This window comes from Rhinoderma darwinii, chromosome 5 (assembly GCF_050947455.1).
Source record: "Rhinoderma darwinii isolate aRhiDar2 chromosome 5, aRhiDar2.hap1, whole genome shotgun sequence".
NCBI lineage: Eukaryota > Metazoa > Chordata > Amphibia > Anura > Rhinodermatidae > Rhinoderma > Rhinoderma darwinii.
This window is the reverse complement of record NC_134691.1, coordinates 188,043,836-188,066,419: the sequence shown is the minus strand read 5'-3', so window position 1 is coordinate 188,066,419 and position 22,584 is coordinate 188,043,836. Positions and strand designations below refer to the sequence as shown.

Sequence of the window (22,584 nt, the reverse complement as noted above, 5' to 3'; positions counted from 1 at the left end):
CAGACTCTTTCCTCTGTATCCGCTATCCGCTCTAACAGGCCCCTTAATATCTACAAGGGACCGACTTTTTCAATTTAAATTTTTTCACCAAATTTACCACACCTCTTCCAAATTAGTTAGAATGGGACTTATACCTACTCCTGTTTGTCCGCGGTGCCACGAAGCTGAGGGTTTCTTCCTACGTTCTTCTGGGAATGTCAAATTATTATTGCTTTCTGGGCTGAGGTATTATTAGAATTTCTTGAGCTTAAAGTAGGACTTCCTCATATACTTGATCCCAGGACGTCTTTTATTATTGGTAGAAGAGATTATACCTACTGTTGCTGTTAGATCTCTCCTATTGTTCTATGCTAAAAAAAAAAATATACTCCTGCATTGGAAACATCCAAAGGTTCCTACCTTGTCAGCATGGACTGTGTTGGTTAATTCTATCTTGCCACTTCTTAAGCTCACTTATGAAGCATGTGGGTGCCCAGATAAATTTCTGAAAGTGTGAAGCTCTTGGGTAGCCAACCCTCATACTAGCTCATAAATTGCTATTGTGAGTGCAATTTAGCAACCCACTACGCCTTGAGTTCCATCCAGCTCCAAATTAGTTTTTAAAAATCAATTTATGAATACGAGCAGCTCGGAGGAGCAAAAACTGTATGAAAATGCTTCTACTTTATTCTTATCAGCAGCGGATATTTGTAGTCCGACAATAACAAATGAGTCAAAGTTTAGATATAGTTCCACAACTCAATTGGCTCTTAGAGGGGCCGTTCCCTCATCTTACCTATTATTGCTGCGTAGTGTTTTGCACACGGCACTATGATTCTCCATGTTACTTATTTATTGCTGCGTAGTGTTTTGCACACGGCACTATGCCTTAAAGTCCCAGAGCACCTACCTTCTAATATAACTAACTTGTACAAGCCTATAAGGATATGAGTATATAAGATATACAGTAGGTATAAAACACTTTGGAAAATATATTTCCTTTCACATTTCCCACCTTTTGTGATTTTATAGGTCTGGTAATCATTACCTGCCTCTAATTTCACAACAACCTGTCACTTCTTTCCAGGCCTCGCTGTGAAAGCTCTCCGTATCTTATAAAACACATAACAATAAAAACAAGTCATAATGACAAAGACAATCATAATACATATTAGTGGTTGGAATAAGTAGCTTAATACTGAACTGGCAGTCGGTGAAAAGCCTGTAAATATATCATACCAGTGATGAGCCGTGTCATCCTTAATCTGGGATCCTAAATGTCGCAACGTTTTCCCACTTATAACAGTATTCATTTTGACGGTTTGTAGTGTAACATTGTCTCCTAACCATCTCTTTTACCTCTTCTGCGTCTTTTAGAACTTTGTTCAACTCATCTAAGGGGAGGCTAATATTTGGTGTTGGCAATGGGTCCGGTACCCATACTGTGCTTACAATCTCATCCAAATCCGGGAGAAATACAATAGTCTGGTTCTTCCATTCTATATGGCTAACATTAAGTATACATCCGAAAAAGGGTACCTGTAGTGAAAAAGGTTTTAGTGTGTTGCGTCATCCGTAACCATACATATACTCTGTGGTTTTATCTCTATATACAAGAATGTTCCTGTAAGATGGGGGAGGCATTCCACAAGCATATTTGCCACCCTCCCTTCTCACTCCCTGTGCCTTCTCTGCAAGCTTCGTATGGGAGCCAAGGTCAAAGATAAAACATACGAAATCAACATAGACATTGTTCCTTTAACATAAGTTTTCTTATTCACTACAGAAGAACCAAGATGGGAACTCCAGACAAGATGGCTGCTGAACAAAATTAAGTCATTTAAACATTATTATAATCACTTTCACATAATACATATCTTAGTAATTCGGCCTCCTGCTTGATAATTCATAATGTAATTTCATACAGAGAATATAAGCAAATAAACCATCCTTCACAAACCCCCCTTTTTCTCATATTAAATTACAGAAATTATATATTATGATTATAATACTCAAACAATATATCAATAGGGCCACAACTAATATGATGCCATCACCAATGTCCGGTTTGGGTATAGGGTCCCACCAGTGTATTGACAAGTCCTGTACATCATCATCATCCTCTTCTATCTTCTGCTCTTCACTGACTGTCGCCCTCAGGGTAACCCACACAATTAGTAGTAGTCTACCTAAATGGAGAACACCATAAACAAACAGATCCCTGAATACATTAGTAACCATGTGCCATACCTAGTGCATCGTATCTCTATAGGGACCTAGGCATAAAAGCCCATAATGAACATGGTGGTAATGGTGAAGCCCGCTGATAACTAGCAAAACCTAAAAATTGGAGTCTGACACACCAAAGTAAATGTAAAACCATATATCTTTATTGGACAAATAAAATAACACACGTTTAAAAACAGATGATTTCCACAGTGCGGAAAGACAACCAGATTTGTACAAAAGGAATAAGGTAATCAAAATGCCACAATGTGGCCCCAAGAAATCAAAATTACAATATGTTGGAACAGTATTGTGTATATGTAGATAACTGACGTGGTAAGAGGACCTGCTCAGCAAGCAAGTGTGTAAACTCACAATAGAATCACTATACAATCAAACAGATGGTAGAAACTGAGTTTGTACTGATACTATAATGACAATAAATTTAAAAAATATGCATCAAAAATAGACTATCATATGGGGCACCCAGGATAATAGTACCTGTATAGCTATATGATCAATTGAGAGAGAAGAATTATATATCATATATCATATAATAGGATTACATGCTGGAAAGGAACTCATCACATAGGTCACCGTCTCTGGTGTCAACCCCGACGCGCGTTTCGGCCCTCAAGCCTACGTCTGGGTGACGTATGTAGTGCAGTGTATTAGAATTGCGATCAGGGCCTCCTGCCCTCAAGTCCCCTAGTGGGACAAAGTAATAAAGTGTAAAAAATAAAAGTTTTAAAACTAATAAAAGTAAAAATCCTACTTTTTCCCTTATCAGTCTTTTATTATTAATAAAAATAGATAAATAAACAAACTATACATAATTGGTATCGCCGCGTCCATAACGGCATGAACTATAAAATTATTTCGTTATTTATCCCGCGCGGTGAACGCCGTAAATGAAGAAAATAAACTGTACCACAATCACAAATTGTTTGGTCACTTCACCTCCCAAAAAATGGAATAAAAAGAGATCAAAAAGTCGCATGTAACTTAAATTGGTACTGATCGAAACTACAGTTCGTTACGCAAAAAATAAGTCCTCGCGCGGCTTTCTTGATGGAAAAATAAAAAAGTTCTGGCTCTTAGAATAAGGTAACACAAAAAGTGAATGATTTTTTACAAAACGTATTTTATTGCGCAAACGCCATAACACATAAAAAAAACTATAAACATCTGGTATCGCCGCAATCGTATCGCCGCGCAGAATAAAGTGAATAGGTCATTTATAGCGCACGGTGAACGCTGTAAAAAAATAATAGTAGAATTGCTGTTTTTTTGTCACCACGCCACCTAAAAATAGAATAAAAACTGATCAAAAAGTCGCATGCACCCCATGAAAACTGCAATGAATTCCTCAAGGGGTCTAGTTTCCAAAATGGGGGTCACTTTTGGGGGGTTTCCACTGTTTTGGCACCACAATAACTTCAAACCGGACATGTTGCCTAATAAAAAGGATGCCACAAAATCCACTAGGTGCTCCTTTGCTTCGGAGGCCGGTGCTTCAGTCCATTACTGCACTAGGGCCACATGTGGGATATTTCTCAAAACTGCAGAATCTGGGCAATAAGTATTAAGTTGCGTTTCTCTGGTAAAACCTTTTGTGTTATAAAAAAAATGGTATAAAAAGGATTTTCTGACAAAAATAAATATGTACATTTCACCTCTACTTTGCTCTAAATTCCTGTGAAACACCTAAAGAGTTCATAAACTTTCTAAATGCTGTTGTGAATACTTTGAGGGGTCTAGTTTCTAAAATGGGGTGTTTTATGGGGGTGTCTAATATATGGCCCCTCAAAGCAACTTCAGAAGTGAACTGGAACCTAAAACAAAATAAAAGTTAGGCAATACTTCACTTCTCCTAATGAGCATTGCCTACTCCAAGACGACCCCAGTTTTGACCGTTTGTATAAACGGAGACCCCTATTAGACCGTTTCGGTGCCCGGTTTTCCCAAGCATACACCACCGAGACATGTATTTCTATTGATGAGTTCTTGGTACATTCTAAAGGGAGGCTTCAATTCCGCCAGTACCTGCCGGGTAAGAGGGCAAGGTATGGCGTGAAGATGTATAAGCTGTGCGAGAGTGCATCAGGGTATACCTACAAATTTAGGATATATAAAGGGAAGGACACCAGTATTCAGCCCCCAGAATGCCCCTCCTTACTGAGAGTTAATGCAAAAATTGTGTGGGATTTGGTGTACCCACTGCTGGACCAGGGTTACCACCTCTACCTGGATCATTTTTATACCAGCGTCCCACTCTTCAACTGCCACGCTTCTAGAAGTCCTGCGGCATGTGGCACTGCTAAAAGAAATCCGAGAGGCCTCCCTAAGACTCTACTTGGGCAAACACTTCGAAGCGGTGAGAGCAGGGCACATTCTAGCAGCAACATATTGTGTGTCACGTACAAGACCAGAGAGATGTCACACCAGTACCCATGTACCTGTACGAGGTACCAGTACAGAGACCCCCAAACCAGACTGCATCCTGGACTACAATAGGTACATGGGAGGGGTGGACTTGTCAGATCAAGCCCTGAAGCCCTACAGCGCCATGCGGTGTGGTATAAGAAACTGGCCGTGCACATCCTACCGATGGCATTGTACAATGCATATGTGCTACGTCGATGTACAGGCCAGACGGGAATTTCAAGAGGTGGTTATCAAGAAACTAATTTTTAGGGACCAAGAAGGGGGGGCACCCAGTACTTCTTGAAGCGAGGCCACACGCATCGTACCAGGGCAACACTTTCTAGGAGAAGTTCCCCAAACTGGCAAGAAGGGAAAAAGTCAAGCGGTACAAAGTCTGCTATAAGAGGGGGATAAGGAAGGACACAATATATCAATGTGACACGTGTCCAGAAAAACTAAGGCTCCGTATGAAAGAGTGCTTCAAAATGTATCATACATCCCTTGATTTTTAATCGACCCCAGTTTTACTTACCCTGTTGCACTCCGCACAGCTTATCCCCCTCATCTTTCCCTTCTGAGCCCTGCTGTGTGCCTAGGCAGCTGATAACAGCCACATTGAGGGTATTTCCATACTTGTGGGAACCCACATTACAGTTTTACGGGTTGTATGTCTCCGTTCAAAATGCTCACTACACCTCTAGATGAATGCCTTAAGGGGTGTAGTTTTTAAAACGGGGTCACTTCTTGCGGGTTTCAACTGTACTGGTACCTCAGGGGCTTCTGCATACATGACTTCGCCAGTAGGCCAAATGGTGGTCCTTTCCTTCTGAGCCCTCTCATGGGCCCAAACGGCAGTTTATCACCACAAATTGGGCATTGCCGCACTCAGGACAAATTAGGCTACAAAATAGGGTATTTTATTTCTTGTGAAAATAAGAAATTTTCAGCCAAAACTACATATTATTGGAAAAAATTAATTTTGTTTGAATTCCCAGCCCAATTCAAATAAGTTATGTGAAAAAACTATGGGGTCAAAATGGTGACCACCAATAAATGAATTCCTTGAGGGGTGTAGTTTCCAAAATGGGGTCACTTCTGGTGGGTTTCCATTGCTTTGATACCTCTGGGGCTCTGCAAATGCGACATGGCACCCGAAAACCAATCCAGCAAAATCTGCTCAAATTAAAAACACACAGCGCTCCTTCCCTTCTTTGCAAATTTCACCTCTACTTTTATTTAATTTCTGTGAAATGCCTGAAGGGTTAAATAAACTTTCTAAATGCTTTTTTGAATACTTTGAGGGTCTAGATTTCAAAATGGGGTGTTTTATGAGGGTTTATAATACAAAGGCCCCTCAAAGCCACTTCGAAACTGAACAGGTACCTTAAAAAAAAGGCTTTTGTAATTTTCTTAAAAATATGAGAAATTGCTGTTTATGTTCTAAGCCTTGTAACGTCTAAGAAAAATAAAAGAATGTTCAAAAAACGATGCCAATCTAAAGTAGACATATGGGAAATGTGAACTAGTAACTATTTTGGGTGGTATAACCGTCTGTTTTACAAGCAGATGTATTTAAATTCTGAAAAATGCTATTTTTTATAAATATTCTCTCAATTTTGCAATTTTTCACCAATAAACACTGAATATATCGTCCAAATTTTACCACTAACATAAAGCCCAATGTGTCACGAGAAAACAGTCTCAGAATCGATTGGATAGGTTTAAGCATTCCGACGTTATTACCACATAAAGTGAAATATGTCAGATTTGAAAAATGGGCTCTGAGCCTTCAGGCCAAAACAAGGCTGCGTCCTTAAGGGGTTAAAGATAAGAACATACAATATAGATCTGCTTTATTGTGGCCACTAGTTTCAAACTTAACACGTTACATTACACTCCCCCTGTTCTGACTCACATTAGTCACTGCAATGTACCCGGCTGCTCCGTTTTCTTCACTCTTCCTATCAAAATGTACACCTTTTTCTTGTAACCACCTGTAATCACCTACTTTGTCATTTTAACTTCTGCCTTGTCCTGGCCACTCCACTCCCTTTCTCAACTTTCCACAAACCATTCTATTTATCACATGCAAACATCCATCTTACGGCTGCCAGCCTCTTCAACAAATTATTATTTTTTTCTACAGTATTATTTTGCCTTCACATACTTTACAAACCTCCATTGAATCAAACAGGAGCTGGTGACATTCATTTCAAACATCAACAAACCCCTCACTGCCGGGGTATAGCTTTTGGTACTACAATCCTTTCATTTCAAATACTTCAACTTTTCTCCACCATGCGCTACGTCACTGCATTCCAAAGGGGGGGTGGGAGGTCTTACACTTCTCACAATTTTTTTTCTGGTTAACAATGTCATTGCTGGCAACAATTCTCATGTGTTTCATATTAACAGTTCAAGATCACGTACGCACCTGCAACCTTTCATCACACAAAAAGTTTCAACGTACCTTTTTGGATCCGTCTTTCATTCGACTGCTGGATAAAGTGCCAGCTAAATTTTGAGGTTTACGCAATACATGTGTGAATGGTGTAAGAATAAGCTCCTTACCTACCGCGTTTTTTTGTTTTTTTTGTAATCCACAGATGCAAAGCCAGATCTCTCTATCAGACCAGCAATCTTCCGGGTTTTATTTTTTCAGCACCATTACGGTCGTGGAAGTCAATGGCTCAAAATATATTTTAGACTGAAATTTAGACGAGTCCAACAGACACGCACGCTCATGCAAACAACTTCTAATACTACTACTCTGGGTCTCTTTCAACCCCAAAAATCTTCGGTCACTGATAGACCGGCAAACAACTTCTAATTCTACTACTCTGGGTCTCTTTCAATCCCAAAAATCTTCGGTCACTGATAGACAATCTCTTACTGTCTATTTTCGACCGTTACCGGCAAACAACTAAACTAAAATTGTTCTGGGTCTTTCAACCACAACAATTTTCGGTCACTGATAGACCGGCAAACAACTTCTAATTCTACTACTCTGGGCAGAGATTTACATGTTTTTTATGGGTATCCTAACAAAGCAATCATCACACAAATGGAGATGGAAGTCAGGCACTTAGTTTCTAAGGGAGTACAGGGTTCTGCAACTGCGGCTTTATACATTACTCCCTAAGGTGGAGCCTTAGTCATCCGAAAATAGGGGGGGCCAGACGGGAAAATGCAGAGCAAAATATAAGAATCAAATCTTCTTCCATTATGCTGCAGCTTTTGGTCTACACGTTCCCGTCCGGTCTCCTCTGCCTGGTTCGGGTGGTCTCAGGGTCCTAGTGCCGCAGTCCCTGTTCGGGCGCCATAAACTGTGAGTGAAATTTTGCAACCCACTACGCCTTGAGTTCCATCCAGCTCCAAATTAGCTTTTAAAAATCAATTTATGAATATGAGCACTCGGAGGAGCAAAAACACACAGACACGTTCCTGTATGAAGATGCTTCTACTTTATTCTGATCAGCAGCGGATATTTGTAGTCCGACAATAACAAATGACAATAACAAATGAGTCAAAGTTTAGATATAGTTCCACAACTCAATTGGCTCTTAGAGGGGCCGTTCCCTTATCTTACCTATTATTGCTGCGTAGTGTTTTGCACACGGCACTATGATTCTCCATGTTACTTATTTATTGCTGCGTAGTGTTTTGCACACGGCACTATGCCTTAAAGTCCCAGAGCACCTACCTTCTAATATAACTAACTTGTACAAGCCTATAAGGATATGAGTATATAAGATATACAGTAGGTATAAAACACTTTGAACAATTGGGTCGGGAATTGGCTGACGTGCCTCTGCGGTCCCCCGTTCCTTCGTTAACCGCTGCTATTGACTGGTCCTCACCTAATTTTGTCTCACATTTTCTTCTGATAAGGAAAAGGCTGTTTCGTTTTTGTTTTCCATTATATATATACTTACTGATATGTGAATTTTTACATCCGTATGTTTTTGTTAAAATTTACCTTGTACTCTCGCTACTGCTATGCTATTTGCAAAATTTGTTTTCTACTTCATTTTGTACCGCTATTTAATATGGGGTTTTAAAGCTACCTTTAAAAAAAAAAAAAAAGAAGTTATCTGGTTTATCCCAAAGACACCGAAAGTCTTCAATGACCATATTGTGGTCTGTCCAAGAGTATGGGATAATTTTGGCCTAAACTAACTGGGCCAGTAAGCGTGTTGGCACAAATATGTGGTCAGTTCTGAAATATGCCGCGTCATCTGAGAAAATGGAGAAATAGTCCCATTTAGTGGGAATAAAGTTCCTTCATGTATCAGTTAAATCATGATTAAACAGGAGTTTAGCTAGCTGATGACCTACCTTTTAAGAGTGGGCGCAGGCACGAATAATCCGGATTTGATTTATCCAAGATGTGATCCAGAGCCAATTTAGAGCCACTATCAATGAAAAAGGAGCCCTCAACTTGAGGGAGTAGCTCTCTGAACAGCTCATGAAGAAAAAAATTAATCTGATGAGAGTTGGGGGCATAATAAGATAAAATAGAATCCAAAATCTCACCTGTGACCAACGTATATCTACCCTCTGGGTTCTTAACCGTGTTGTGAAGTGTAAAGGAAACTGTTCGATAAGCAAATGGCTACTAGATTCTAGGTAGATGGGAGTTAAACCTTTTGGGATGAAGGTATAGAGGAGAGAAGACATACGTCCCAGCAAGCAGGTCGGTCTCTAGTATACAACATATACACAGTCGAGTCGCATTGTTATGACCACCTCCTACTTTAGACGTCGGCAGCACCTAGCATATGAAGAAAGTGATGTGACATGGGTGTTAAAGGAGACTGTGGGTATCTAAGGTGTTCGATAGGCTGTCTGAACACATATCACTCGTTGTTGCCATGGTTAAAGGGCGATTTATCAGAGTTGCAGAAAGGGATGATTATTGGCTTTCGGTCCAAGGGTGGCAGTCTTTCTCAAACAGCGTAGTTTGTGAACTGTTCGTGTGTTGCTGTGTTGAAAGTATAACGTGAGTGGACAAATGGCACCATTGGAAATAACAGACGTGGAAACTACGGAGCACCAAGTGCCATTGATGTGAGATGTGAACTTTGGCTACGAAGGTGCGCGAGGGCCAAACGACACGCTACGTTGCAGCAGCTCACCGTGAAAATCAACCAGGAGGCTACCAGACGTCTGTCTTAAACAGTTCAGCGAACCCTACTGCTTATGGGGCAGACGGATGGTCACTGCTCCTATGCTAACAAAGGTGCATCTAAAAAAGGCTTCAGTTTGCACGGCAGTATTGGATTTGGACCACCGATGATTGGCAAAGGGTTGCCTTCTCCGATGAGTCACATTTTCCGTTTTATTGAACGGATGGACGTTGGCGTGTCAGGCGAGAAACATCCGAGAACAAACACCCTGCAACCATTGCTGGAAGAACACAACCTGGTGGCGGCAACGTTATGGTCTGGGGAATTTTTTCATGGCACCCTCTGGGCCCACTTATCCATGTGGAAGGCACTCTGAACCGATTTTGGTATGAATCCATAGTTTCAGGTAATGTCCACCGATACATGCGGTTTGTCTTCCCTGGGGCAAATGGAATCTTCCTGCAAGACAATGCGACATGTCACATGGCTAGAAATGTCAGACAGTGGTAGGAAGAGCACGACCAAGACTTCACTGGGCCCCTAATTCACTGAACTTAAACCCAATTGAGCATCTGTGGGACCACCTCGATCATCTTGTTTGCTCTATGGATCCTCCCCCAAGCACCCTCCAGCAAATTTGGCATGCACTGCAGTCAGCATGGCTCCAGATACATGAGACAACCTACCAACACCTTTATTAAGTGACTAATAGCCCGTCTAGCTACTGTCCGTGCTGCACATGGCGGTTACTCTGGATATTAGCTGGTGGTCATAATAATGTGACTTGACTGTCTATATCATCCATCTGAGATGCGCACAGAGTGCCCCCAAAAAAGATAAAGTAATAATGAGAACATCAAAATGCAAGTAATGGTACTAATCGAAAGAGATATTAAAAAAAAAAAACATTTGCTGTTGCTTCGCTTCGCAGGAAGGAACCATCACAAAACAATCACCGAGTGGTTAACATAAGTATCAGGTTGGAGAAGAAAGAGGAGAAGCTAGTCTTGAAACAAACCTGATCCAACGAAGGCAATGGACTATCAAAAAGTAATGTTTTACCGTCCAGAGCAAACTTAAATTTGGCCGGATACAAGAGACTGAAGCGTATATTTCTTTCCAGCAGAATTTTACAGGCTGGAGCAAACTCTTTGTGCTTCGTCTCCACTGCAGCAGAAAAATCCTGAAACGGTAGCAAGTAGTCATTTTCAAATAGCAAAGATTGCATATTCCTGTAAGTGTTCATTAGTTTTATTTTATACTGGAAACTGAGCACTTTAAAGATCACAGTCCTAGGTCTATCACAATCTCCCCTTTTCAGCCCGATTCTAGTAGCTCTTTCCACAGTAAAAGATCCTGAAGGATCCACAACATATAAAGTCTGAGGGAGCGAAACGGAAACAAATTTAAGTAATTGCCAGGTCGCACCGATTCAGGTACACCAATGAGGCGAAGGTTAAAACTACCAGACCTTGTCCACTCCTTATCCTGCTGCCTTTCGCCGCTGATCAAGCAATACAATTGGAGCTGGCGCTATTATTCTCCTTCAGGCACGGGAGCTAGTCTAAGAAGCAGCCAGACTGAAGTCATTTTTATTTATTTTTTTATTACATTTTAGGAAATAATGTGTCCCTAGCGTGCTACTTGACTTACATACAGGTCTCAAAAACAAATGAGCATGTTGTGGATTTTAAGACATCTTTTTTTATTAGGATGTTTACCTTCATGTTTTAATTTAATGTTAATTTCATGTTTGAAGAGGCCTTGAGGTACCAAAACATAAACACCCTAAAGAAATACCCCATTTTAGAAACCACACCCCCTCAAGAAATTTATCTAGGTTTGTAGTGCGCATTTTGACCCCACAGGTGTTACAGTGAATTTATAAAAATTGGGCAATAAAAATGGAAAATCTAAATATGTAGTTTTAGCTCAAATGTTTCATTTTCATAAGTACTTTTGAAGAAAAAGCAACACAAAATTTTGTTAAGCAATTTGTCCCCAGTACAACCATACTCCATATGTGAACGAAAATTTCTGTTTGGGCACATGGCAGGGCTCGGAAGGGAAGGAGCGACAGTTGAATTTTGGGAGGCAGACTTTTGCTTGAATGGTTGTCTTACACTACGTCATATTTGCAAAGTCCCTGATGTACCAGTTTAATTTTTCACAGATCTCTAATTTCAGTGCCACTGTAGACACAAACCCCATAAATAATCAGGTTCTTCAGAGTATGGTAATACCTCGTATGTGGTCATAAACTTCTGTGTGTCACGATCCGTGGGTATGTGGACCCGCTAGGCCGTAGCGGAGTAGCAGCTGGCCAAACAACGGTCCTAGTACAAGAGTACCTTTTAATAGTCCAGACGGTAATGGAGGCTCGGCACAGATGAACTTGCAGACACCAGACGTTTATATCAGCAGGCGTGACAGGTGGCACAACACGACTCCAACACTCTAAGGCACAGGAACAAATATAGCACGGGATACAGGTAGCAGGGCACGGGAACAGGATAACACTAAGGCACCATTTGCTAACACTAACATGGGTATCCACAACAACGCTCAGGCAATGAATAAAAGGGCAGAGACTTTTTTATAGTCCAGGGTGATCATGGGCTAATTACAGATTTTCCTCATGTGTGTGCACTGGCACTTTAAGGCCGGGCACGCGCGCACACCCTACGGGAACTAGTGCAGCAATGTGGCAGTGAGTGAAGGCCTCGCCGTCGGGGGGCAGGTAAGCATGACGGTCCGCGGCTTTTGACGTTACACTGTGTCCTTCCCTTGTTTGGGGAGATTCAATCGTAAAGTGTTGCCCTAGTACAATACGTGCGGCCTTGCTTCCCACAGAGATCATGACCTTTTGGGGCAGATGTGCTTGTTCCCTCCCCTTCCTGGTTCCCAAATATTAGGGCCTTAATAACCACCTCTTGAAACTAAAGGAATGTTCCTCTCTGGTCTACATATCTGGATAGCAAATAAGCACGATACAATGCCATCTGTCACGATTCGTGGGTATGTGGGCCCACTAGGCCGCACCGCCATAGCGGAGTAACAGCTGGCCAAACAGTCTAAAGTCTATGCAAAGTCCTCGCACAAGAGTACCTGTAAGAGTCCAGACAGTAGCAGAGGCTTAGGCACAGATGGAACTTGATGTGGTAGATGACGCCAGACATGGCGTATGATACTAAGTGTGGCCGATGAAACCAGACGTGGTGTATGACAGCAGGCGTGGCAGATGGCACAACATGACTCCAACACTAGAAGAGGCACAGGAACAAACACAGCACGGGATGCAAGTAGCAGGGCACAAGAACACTGGAAACAGGATAAAACTAAGGGACCATTTGCTAAGACTGACTTGGGAATGCAACAACAACGCTCGGGCAAAGAGTGAAAGGGCAGGGCCCTTTTTTTTTATAGTCCAGGGTGATCTGGGGATAATTAATGATGATTTGCATGTGCGCTGGCACTTTAAGGCCGGAATGAGCGCGCGCACGTACCCTAGCGGATACTACAGCGCAGAGCGGCCGCATGTGCTGGCGTCTCCATGGAGGGAGACGTCGGCAGGAGGAGAGGGATCTGCGGTCACGGCCGTCAGCATGTACAGAGGGGCGGCGGTCCACGGCCGCTATACCATCTGTACAATCTGCACGGCCAGCTTTTGGTACCATGGGACGTGGTTAAGCGGGAAATCGGGGTATTGATTAAAATATCTGCACTCCAGTATGGCTTAATCTTCGGCTTTTTCACTAGCCCCATATGCAACACAAGGCCCCAAAACATCCTCATCTCTGCTGCATCAACGTGGTTCACCTGGGGGTTCTAGCAAACGTGGGTTTTTATGTGAGGAAGTGCTGGACATTTAAACAAGTCTGTGCCATCAGCTTGCATTGTGTTCCTGAAGTCATACTGGATTAATTTTTCCATCTACTTACCAGTATGAGTTTTTTTGGTTTATTTTTGCGGGATGTGTTGTATTTTTAATGTATTACAGCCGGCTCCTGCTGTGACCAGTGCAGGCTGAGCCTCACGTGTGACATGTCCGATCGTGCAAACCCCTTTCCACCCATGACGTATCCTGTCGGTCGAGAAGGAGTTAATATAAAGTTTGGCTACATTGAGAGGTCTTGATCACAATTTACAATAGTCTAAATATGCAGGAGGCAGGTTTGTTACTGTCGGCAATTAAAAATTTGAAATCATTGGTGCTTAAATGAACAAAATAAAAATGTATGCAACTTTTGTAATTTTCACCTTTATCGATAGGATTTTAGATTGCATATTGTTGAAAATAAATTAATGCTTCTCAAAATTTGCAAGTAACTAATTCTGTTGCTAAAAATGCATATTGGAAGCATGAAATCCAATATACAGTATGTGATAGAATTAAATAAGAAATATACATTTTGTTTTCTTGTTACTGGGTATTTACTGTTGCTCTTTTATATCATAGGAGAATTCGAAGCTCATGATAGGATTTGTATCTAAATCACAGCGGTGATGGGATTGCAAGAAACCGATTCAATGATTTCTGGCACTTAATGATTTATTTATTCATCCTCCTAATTTTTGTTTTCTTACCTTTTTTTTCTGGCTACCGATGACGGCACATTAGTGGATCAATTTAAAATTATTTTTGGATTTATATATATAGTTAATTTTCTTTTCTTTTTTTGCCACAAAAGTTAGATGATTGTCATTTTATTCATTTGCAGTTTATACTTATTCTATTGCCATTAGTGTATTGATTGAGCTGGTCTTGCCTTAGGTTAAACTTGTGGATGCATCCCTTTTCTCAATATTATTTTTTCACTGTGTTAAATGTTGATTCTTAACAAACCACTACCATAGATGTTTTGCTGTTGGTTATTTATGTAACAATTTATGTAAGCAATCATGTTTTTGCTTTGTACTTATGGTCCTATGTATGCAGCAAGTGTTTTTTGAGGTTTCTATCTTTCAGCCCTTAGCAGCTTTATTAATATGTCTAAACCATAATGTAGAATTGTATTGTGCTTGTTCAGCTTTACATAGTAATGTAACAAGTAGAAGTTGTGGCACTCACCGATTTTAGTTCTAAACGTTCTTTTTTTTTTTTTTTTAATCCGTTCAAATATACAGAGTGCTAGACACTATTCTCTGACACAGGTGGCAGTCGCTTCTCGCTATGCGCACTTTATCGTAGCGCTCAGATCCAGGAGTGCCGCAACTTCTACTTGTTTGGAGTGCTGCACTTATTCTCCTAATTGTTGTGCACTGCTGAAGCTTATCCCTGTTTTACATAGTAATGTGTTACACTGAAAAAAATAATTCATAGAATAAAGCAGTATTTAAGTGGATTGCTTCCAGTCTTTCTTTACAATGTGATTAGTTTCATACTAGCCAACCAAACTACACGAAAATGTACTTGTAAACATGCTCTGTTTCACACTTAGGGTATGTTCACATGCAGTGTTTCGGGCATTTTACGCCTCGAATTACGCCTGAAAAAAACGCTCTTAGGGAGAAAGCTGCTGCCAAGCTCATCTGGCAGCGGCTTATCTAATAAACAAAAGGATTGGGCATGCAGAAATTCAAATTGCTTGTTACTGGCCACGCAGTGTTATGGGTAAAAGCTGCTGTTTACCTGTAAAATCGTGTAGTCATTAATCAATAGATCCTAATGGCTGCACGGTTTTGCAGGCATCGCGACCACGTCAATGTTGCTGCCTGGGGCCTTTTAATTACTGTGCACGTTTATATTCGAGATATGTGTCATTTAGTCTGCCTTTTCCTACAAAATATCTCCATATTTCTGATTTAAAAATTTAATCTAAAACAACATGGTTTCTTGTGACAATAAAAATATGAAACCTAAGTAGGATCCAGAAGCAAATTCTTGAAAATGTATAATTTTAACTGATTTTGTGTTTTTGTTTTTCTAGATTCTACAACCACTTCAAATGCAAAAGAAAGTACTATATCTAAAAGTACTGAAGATATAGGGGATCACTGTGAAGGTGAATTTACAGCAAGGAACATTAGTAATTCAAAGCTGTGCAATCATATGATAACAGGAAAAAGACTAGAAGATGTGCATACAATTTATCGTTTACCTGAAATGAATTCCTCAAAAATAACTACGACCAAAGGTCAGTAATTTAACCCGTTAGTGACCGGCCCATCGTGTTTTTACGTCGGTCACTAACGGGCCTTATTCCGATGCCATAGACTTTTTACGTCGCGGCATCGGAATAAGTAAACAGAGCAGGGAGCTGTCAAATCTCCCTGCTCTCAGCTGCTAGAGGCGGCTGGGGGCGTCCCTGCTCTGCCGGGTGAGATCGATATTGGTATCGATCTCACCCGTTTAACCCCTCAGATACGGTGCTCAATAGCGAGCACCGCATCTGAGTGGTTTTGGAGAGAGGGAGGGAGCTCCCTCTCTCCCCCACCGACACCCGGCGATACGATCTCCCATGGCAGCCGGGGGCCTAATAAAGGCCCCCAGGTCTGCCAGTAATGAATGCCTTCTAGATCATGCCGCAGGCATGACCTAGCAGATGCCTGTCCGTTTTAAACGGACAGGCAGTAATGCACTGCAATACAGAAGTATTGCAGTGTATTATAATAGCGATCGCAGAATCGCATATTAAAGTCCCCTAGTGGGACTAGTAAAAAAGTTTTAAAAAAAGTTTAATAAAGTTAATTTAAAAAAAATGAAAAACCCACTTTTTCCCCTTACAAACTGCTTTACTATTAAAAAACCAAAATAAAGTAAAAAAGTTACACATATTTGGTATCGCCGCGTCCGTAACGACCCAGACTATAAAGCTATTACATTACTTAACCCGCACGGTGAACGCTGTAAAAAATTAAATAAACAACGACAGAAAAATTGCTGTTTTCTGTGAATCCTGACTTTAAAAAAATGTGATTAAAAAGTGATCAAAAAGTCGCATCTACTCCAAAATGGTACCAATGAAAACTACAAGTCGTCCCGCAAAAAAAAAGCCCTCATACAACTGCATCGGCGAAAAAATAAAAACGTTACGGCTCTTCAAATATGGAGACACAAAAACAAATCATTTTGAAAATAAAGCGTTTTTACTGTGTAAAAGTAGTAAAACATACAAAAACTATACAAATTTGGTATCGTTGCAATCGTAACAACCCGCTGAATAAAGTTATTGTGTTATTTATACCACACGGTAAACGGCGTAGATTTAGGATGCAAAAAAGCGTGGCGAAATTTCAGATTTTTTTCTATTTCCCCCCCAAAAAAAGTTCATAAAAGTTAATGAATAAATAATATGTACCTCAAAATGGTGCTATTAAAAAGTGCAACTTGTCCCGCAAAAAACAAGACCTTATACAGCTATGTCGACGAAAAAATAAGAGTTATAGCTCTTGGAATGCGACGATTGAAAAACGTAAAAAATAGCTTGGTCATTAAGGTCTAAAATAGGCTGGTCATTAAGGGGTTAATAAAAGATGACCTAATATTAATAATTTAGTACTAACATATTCTGCAGATCTTTGCAATTTAAAGGGTACATGTACAGACATCGGATATTACAATGAACAATTCAAACAAGAGGAAAGAGGACCTGCTTGCAAGAACTTACAATCTATGAGAATAATTGGCTACTGCAATCCTGACCAAGCTTTCTGCAAATATCCCCACCATCCTGCCTCCGTGCTTCAAGTGAGGTGACCCAGTCTGCTGGGAGTCACTTACTTTGTTCCGCAACTCTCCCTGCCCCCCTCCCCTCGGCACTTTCTGGGAGACAAGAGTGCCTGACTGTTCTGGGCTGCAATCCTCCACTGTTGGACGCCTCGGTAGACGTCACGTCGGCGGGTCTACACAGTGGACAGTGTGGTAAGGGGGGCCTGTGGGCCCCCTGGCTTAGGGACCCGGTCGCAGCTGCGACTCCTATAGCTATGCCACTGTCCTTCCCGCTGCAGCCACTTTTGACCTTCCTGACAGCCTTATTTTTCAAATCTGACATGTCTCACTTATGTGGTAATAACTTTCTAATGCTTTTACCTATCCAAGCGATTCTGAGAATGTTTTCTCGTGACGCATTGGACTGTTAGTGGTAAAATGTATTCGATACATTCCGTATTTAATTGTGAAAAACACCAACATTTTCTAAATTGAAATGTATCTGCTTGTAAGGCAGATGGTTATACCACACAAAATAGTTGCTCATTAACATTTTCCATATTTCTACTTTAGATTGGCATCATTTTTTAAATATCCTTTTATTTTTCTAGAATGTTACAAGGCTTAGAACTTTAGCAGAAATTTCTCACTTTTTCAAGAAAATTTCAAAAGGCGGTTTTTACAGGGACCAGTTCAGTTGTGAAGTGCCTTTGAGGGGCCCATACAATACAAACCCGCATAAATAACCCCATTTAAAAAAAAAAACTGCACCCCTCAGAGTATTCAAAACACATTTATAAAGTTACTTAACCCTTTAGGCATTTCACCAGAATTAATGCAATGTAGAGGTGAAATTTACCCAAAAATTTTTTTGCAGAAATTCATTTTTAATCCATTTGTTGCTGTAATACAGAAGGGTTTACCAGAAACACAACTCCATATTCATTGCCCAGATTCTGCAGCTTTTTCCCACATGTGGCTTTAGTGTGCTAATGTACTGAAGCACAGACCTCAGAAACAAAGGAGCACCTAGAGGATTTTAAGGCCTTGATTTTATTAATTATTTTAGGCACCATGTCAGGTTTGAAGAAGTCTTGTGGTACCAAAACAAAGGAAAAGCCCCAAAAGTGACCCCATTTTGGAAACGACACCCCTCAAGAAATTCATCTAGGTGTGTAGTGAGCATTTTGACTCCACAGATTTTTCATAGATTATTAGAATTGGGCCGTGAAAATGAAAAATTGTCATTTTTTTTTTCCCAATAGAATGAATTTATTTTTAATGGAATGGAAGGAGCACCATTTGATTTCTAGAGCTCAAATTTAGCTGGAAAAGTTTGTGGAGGCCGTGTCGCATTTGCAAAGCCCTTGAGGGGACAAAACAGTGGAAGCACCCACAAGTGACCCCATTTGGGAAACTACACCCCTCAAGGAAATTATTTCGGGGTATGGTGAGCATTTTGACCCCACAGGTTTTTTGCAGACATTTTTGGGAGTAGGCCGTGAAAATGAAAATTTTTATTTTTTTCCAATAAAATGAATCTCCCAAAAAGTGACCCCATTTTGGAAAAACCACACCTTTCAAGGAAATTATTTAGGGGTATAGTGATCATTTAAATGATTCAATTAATAATCCATGAGTGTGAGATATATTTTAAAGCACTCCTTTATGCACAGGCCTGTTTTTCAGGGCCGTTTCGCACTTATAAGTTGTGTCTCGTCTTCACCCCCTTTTGTAACACACTTTGCACCTTTTTTGGGTCCTTCCCTTTTTACCAGTGGATGGAATTTCGCTGGGAAACTTACCCTGGTACTATACGTGGACCATCGCTTCTAGAAATACTGGTTCCCAAATACAAGAGCCTTGATAACCACCTCTTGAAACTGAAGGAATGTCCCTGTCCGGCCTGCACTTTTGTATACAATGCATCTGTACCATATGCACGGCCAGCTTTTTGTACCACACCTGTTTTCCGCACGGCACTGTACGGCTTCAGTACTTGATCAGAGAGATGAACCCCTCCCATTTACTTATTATAGCCTAGGATGCAATCTGGCTTGGTGGTCATTGTATTGCTACCTTGAACAGGGACGGGGGTGCTTCCGCTGCTTTGTATTGTGGTCAACATAAGGACATCCCTCTTGTCCTTATACTTGACCAGCAACATGTTTTTGCTGTTTAGTCCAGCTGTGGGTGCACCAAATTCCACACTATTTTCCCACTAACTCCCAGGACAGGGGGGGCATTCTGGAGGTTCTATCCTGGTATCCTTTCCTTCATAAACCCTAAACCTGTAGGTGTACGCTGAGCTGCTCTCACACAGCTTGTACATTTTAATTCCATACCTCGCCCTCTTGCTTGGCAGGTATTGGTGGAATTTTAGTCTCCCCTTAAAATGTACAAGAGACTAGCCTATTGCAATGTTCTTTTTAGGGTGCATGATTGTTCAAATGTGGTGCAAAAATGGTCAATGACTGGCCTGATTTTCAATAGGTGGTCATATGTGGGGTTATCATTATGATGCAAATATTTCAGAATTATTTCAAAACGTGTCTGGGGCATTGCCATGCGGTAAAATGGGGTGCTGTATAAAATGTCCGTACCCCAGTATTGCCTAATCTCTGGCTTTTTTACTAGGACCATATGTAGCACAAGGCCCCAAAATGTCATCATCTCCGCTGGCTCGATGGGGGTCCACCTAGTAAATGATGACCTGCAGTTTTGGGCTAAAAATTGTTGGGCGTGTAAATTTGTCTGGGCCATCATTAAATTAACAAAATCTTCTGAGAAAAAGACCTTGAAAAAGTCAATTTCTGTGAGGCCTTCAGTCACAAACCGAATTCCTGAAGCTGATTATAAAATCTAAAATATGAAGCTCATCATTCTCACGGGCGGGTTCCACATTTGGAGGGGTTGCCTCAACTGTTGTATTGGGGTGCGTTTGCAGAGGTTCCTCATCACTGCATGAGGAGGAGGTCAAAAGAAATGGGGCAATTTCTTCTTCTGCCTTGCTGGCCGAATCCATGTCAGAGGCCACGATTGCGTATGCCTCCTCGGCAATAGACCATTTGGGATGATTGGGACATTTTTATTAGGGGGGTATGTAGTGCTTCAACACGTGTAACACTAACTTTATTTTTACAGAGGTTATTGTGTGTATTGTGCTTTTACACATGTATATCAAATTTCAAAGGAAGAAAATAGAAAAAGAATAAGATAAAAATTTAGGAGAAATTTACTGAATGTCCAATATAAGGTCTTATTCAGATGAAAATGGTATCCATGGTGACGGAAACATTGCTAATGGTTTCTGTTCGTCACCATTTTGGCAGGTTTCCGTTTTTCCGACGGAAACAATCGCGCAGTCGACTGCGTTATTGATTCAGTTGTTAAAACGGAAACCTGCCGAAATGGTGACGAACGGAAACCATTAGCAATGTTTCAGTCACCATTGATATCAATGGTGACGGAAGCTGTGGTTTCAATTTGACTTTCCGTTGCGGGGTTCACCCGACGGAAACCTCCGACGGAACCTCGGAACGGAAAGCCAACGCTGATGTGGAACAGGCCATAACGCTGTCAATTTACATTAAAACTGTCGCTACGCTATCAAAAATGTAATTTAGTTTTTAATGAACTTTATTTTAAAAAACATAATACTGTAAATTTACACTATAAAACTGTAGAAAAATAAATAGCTGAAACTTTTGCTATATATTTTTTATTCCAAAACGGATGTCCGCTACTCGAACGCCCTACATATGCAGATACTAGCTACAGCTAGGTAATAATTTATTTTTTTACAGCTTTTATATACACACACAAAAAAAAGCCTGGGTCAACAAATTACCGCTGAGGCTGATTATGGACTCCGCACTCAGTGGCCGCAGGGCGCACATAGGTAGATCGTGCAGTAAAAAAAAAGGCCAAAAAAATAAAAAACCTGCGCCAAAAATTGAGCACGGATGCCGATTAGTGATGGCGGTTACTGATCAGCAGTACAAACTAAGAAATTTTCCTGTGAAAAAAGGTCTATTTTTTTTATTTTATTTTTTGTTAAATATTTTTTAGTCCCACTAAGGAACTTGAAGATCCAACTGTCTGATGTCTTGTGTATTATACTGGAAAACAGATTATACCTGTCAGTTTTACACTGATAGGCAGCCTTTCTTTAGATGGCAGACCTGTAGGCCTTTGTTAGGTATCCAGTTGCCATAGCAACCATTGGCACACCGCAAATGGGATGGCGTTCTAACCTTCGATATTGACTGCGGCTTCCAAGCGTTTTTGACAGCCGGGATTGGAGTTAGCTCCAGTCCCTGCCGTTACAGCAGTGTCTCAGCTGTAATATACAGCTGACACCCACTGGAGGTGGCGCGTGCTCAGCTTCTGAGCCTGCACTATAACAGTCACGTAGTTTTGTTGCATTGCGCTAACATCTAGGCAGCAGCGATGTGACTCTAAGTGACATGTCGTTGACAATAGGTAACTAGATTCCTTTTAAAGTTTTATTGTAATACAGTATTAGAAACCAGGGCTTTATCCTTTTCCCACTTGAGGATGTTTTTTTTGGGTGGTTTTTTTGTGCCCTTACTGATTTAATGTTACAGTAATTTTACTGAATATGTATTTTCTCTAGTATATTTTGTAATAGATTTTGTTTGTTTTTTCTTTAGACTCGGCCAGACATTCTGTTTTATTGTATCAATCTTCTGATATGACATGTCATTCTACTAAGAAACCTGTAATCAGGCCTTCAGTTCTAACGTCTGTGCTGAAGTCACATTGCCAGTCCATTGCATCCATTAAAAAGGAACCAGATGTTGCGGTTGAAGAACTACAGCCGGTCTGTACAAGCCAATTGAAATCCTTAACAAACGCAGACATATTTAGTGGAAATACTAAAGAAGCTATGACTACAGGTAAACATTTACTGACTTTATTTTATTAAAGTTTGTAAAGTTTTTATTATTAAGCCCTTAAGGACGCAGCCTTGTTTGGGCCTTAAAGAGGCTCTGTCACCACATTATAAGTGCCCTATCTCCTACATAAGGAGATCGGCGCTATAATGTAGGTGACAGTAATTATTTTTATTTAAAAAAACAATCTATTTTTACCACTTTATTAGCGATTTTAGATTTATGCTAATGAGTGTCTTAATGCCCAAGTGGG

At 40.7% G+C, this 22,584-nt stretch overlaps 1 protein-coding gene across 2 annotated transcripts in view; it reads left to right on the top strand.

Annotated features, from left to right (window-relative positions):
* Positions 1-22,584, top strand: part of LOC142651752 (uncharacterized) — a 296,323-nt gene that overhangs the window by 257,066 nt on the left and 16,673 nt on the right. For both annotated transcript variants that reach the window (XM_075826806.1, XM_075826805.1), the window contains 2 exons: positions 15,692-15,766; positions 22,089-22,334. In XM_075826806.1, the coding sequence (XP_075682921.1) occupies positions 15,692-15,766; positions 22,089-22,334 (321 nt within the window). The remainder of the gene's footprint in view (positions 1-15,691; positions 15,767-22,088; positions 22,335-22,584) is intronic.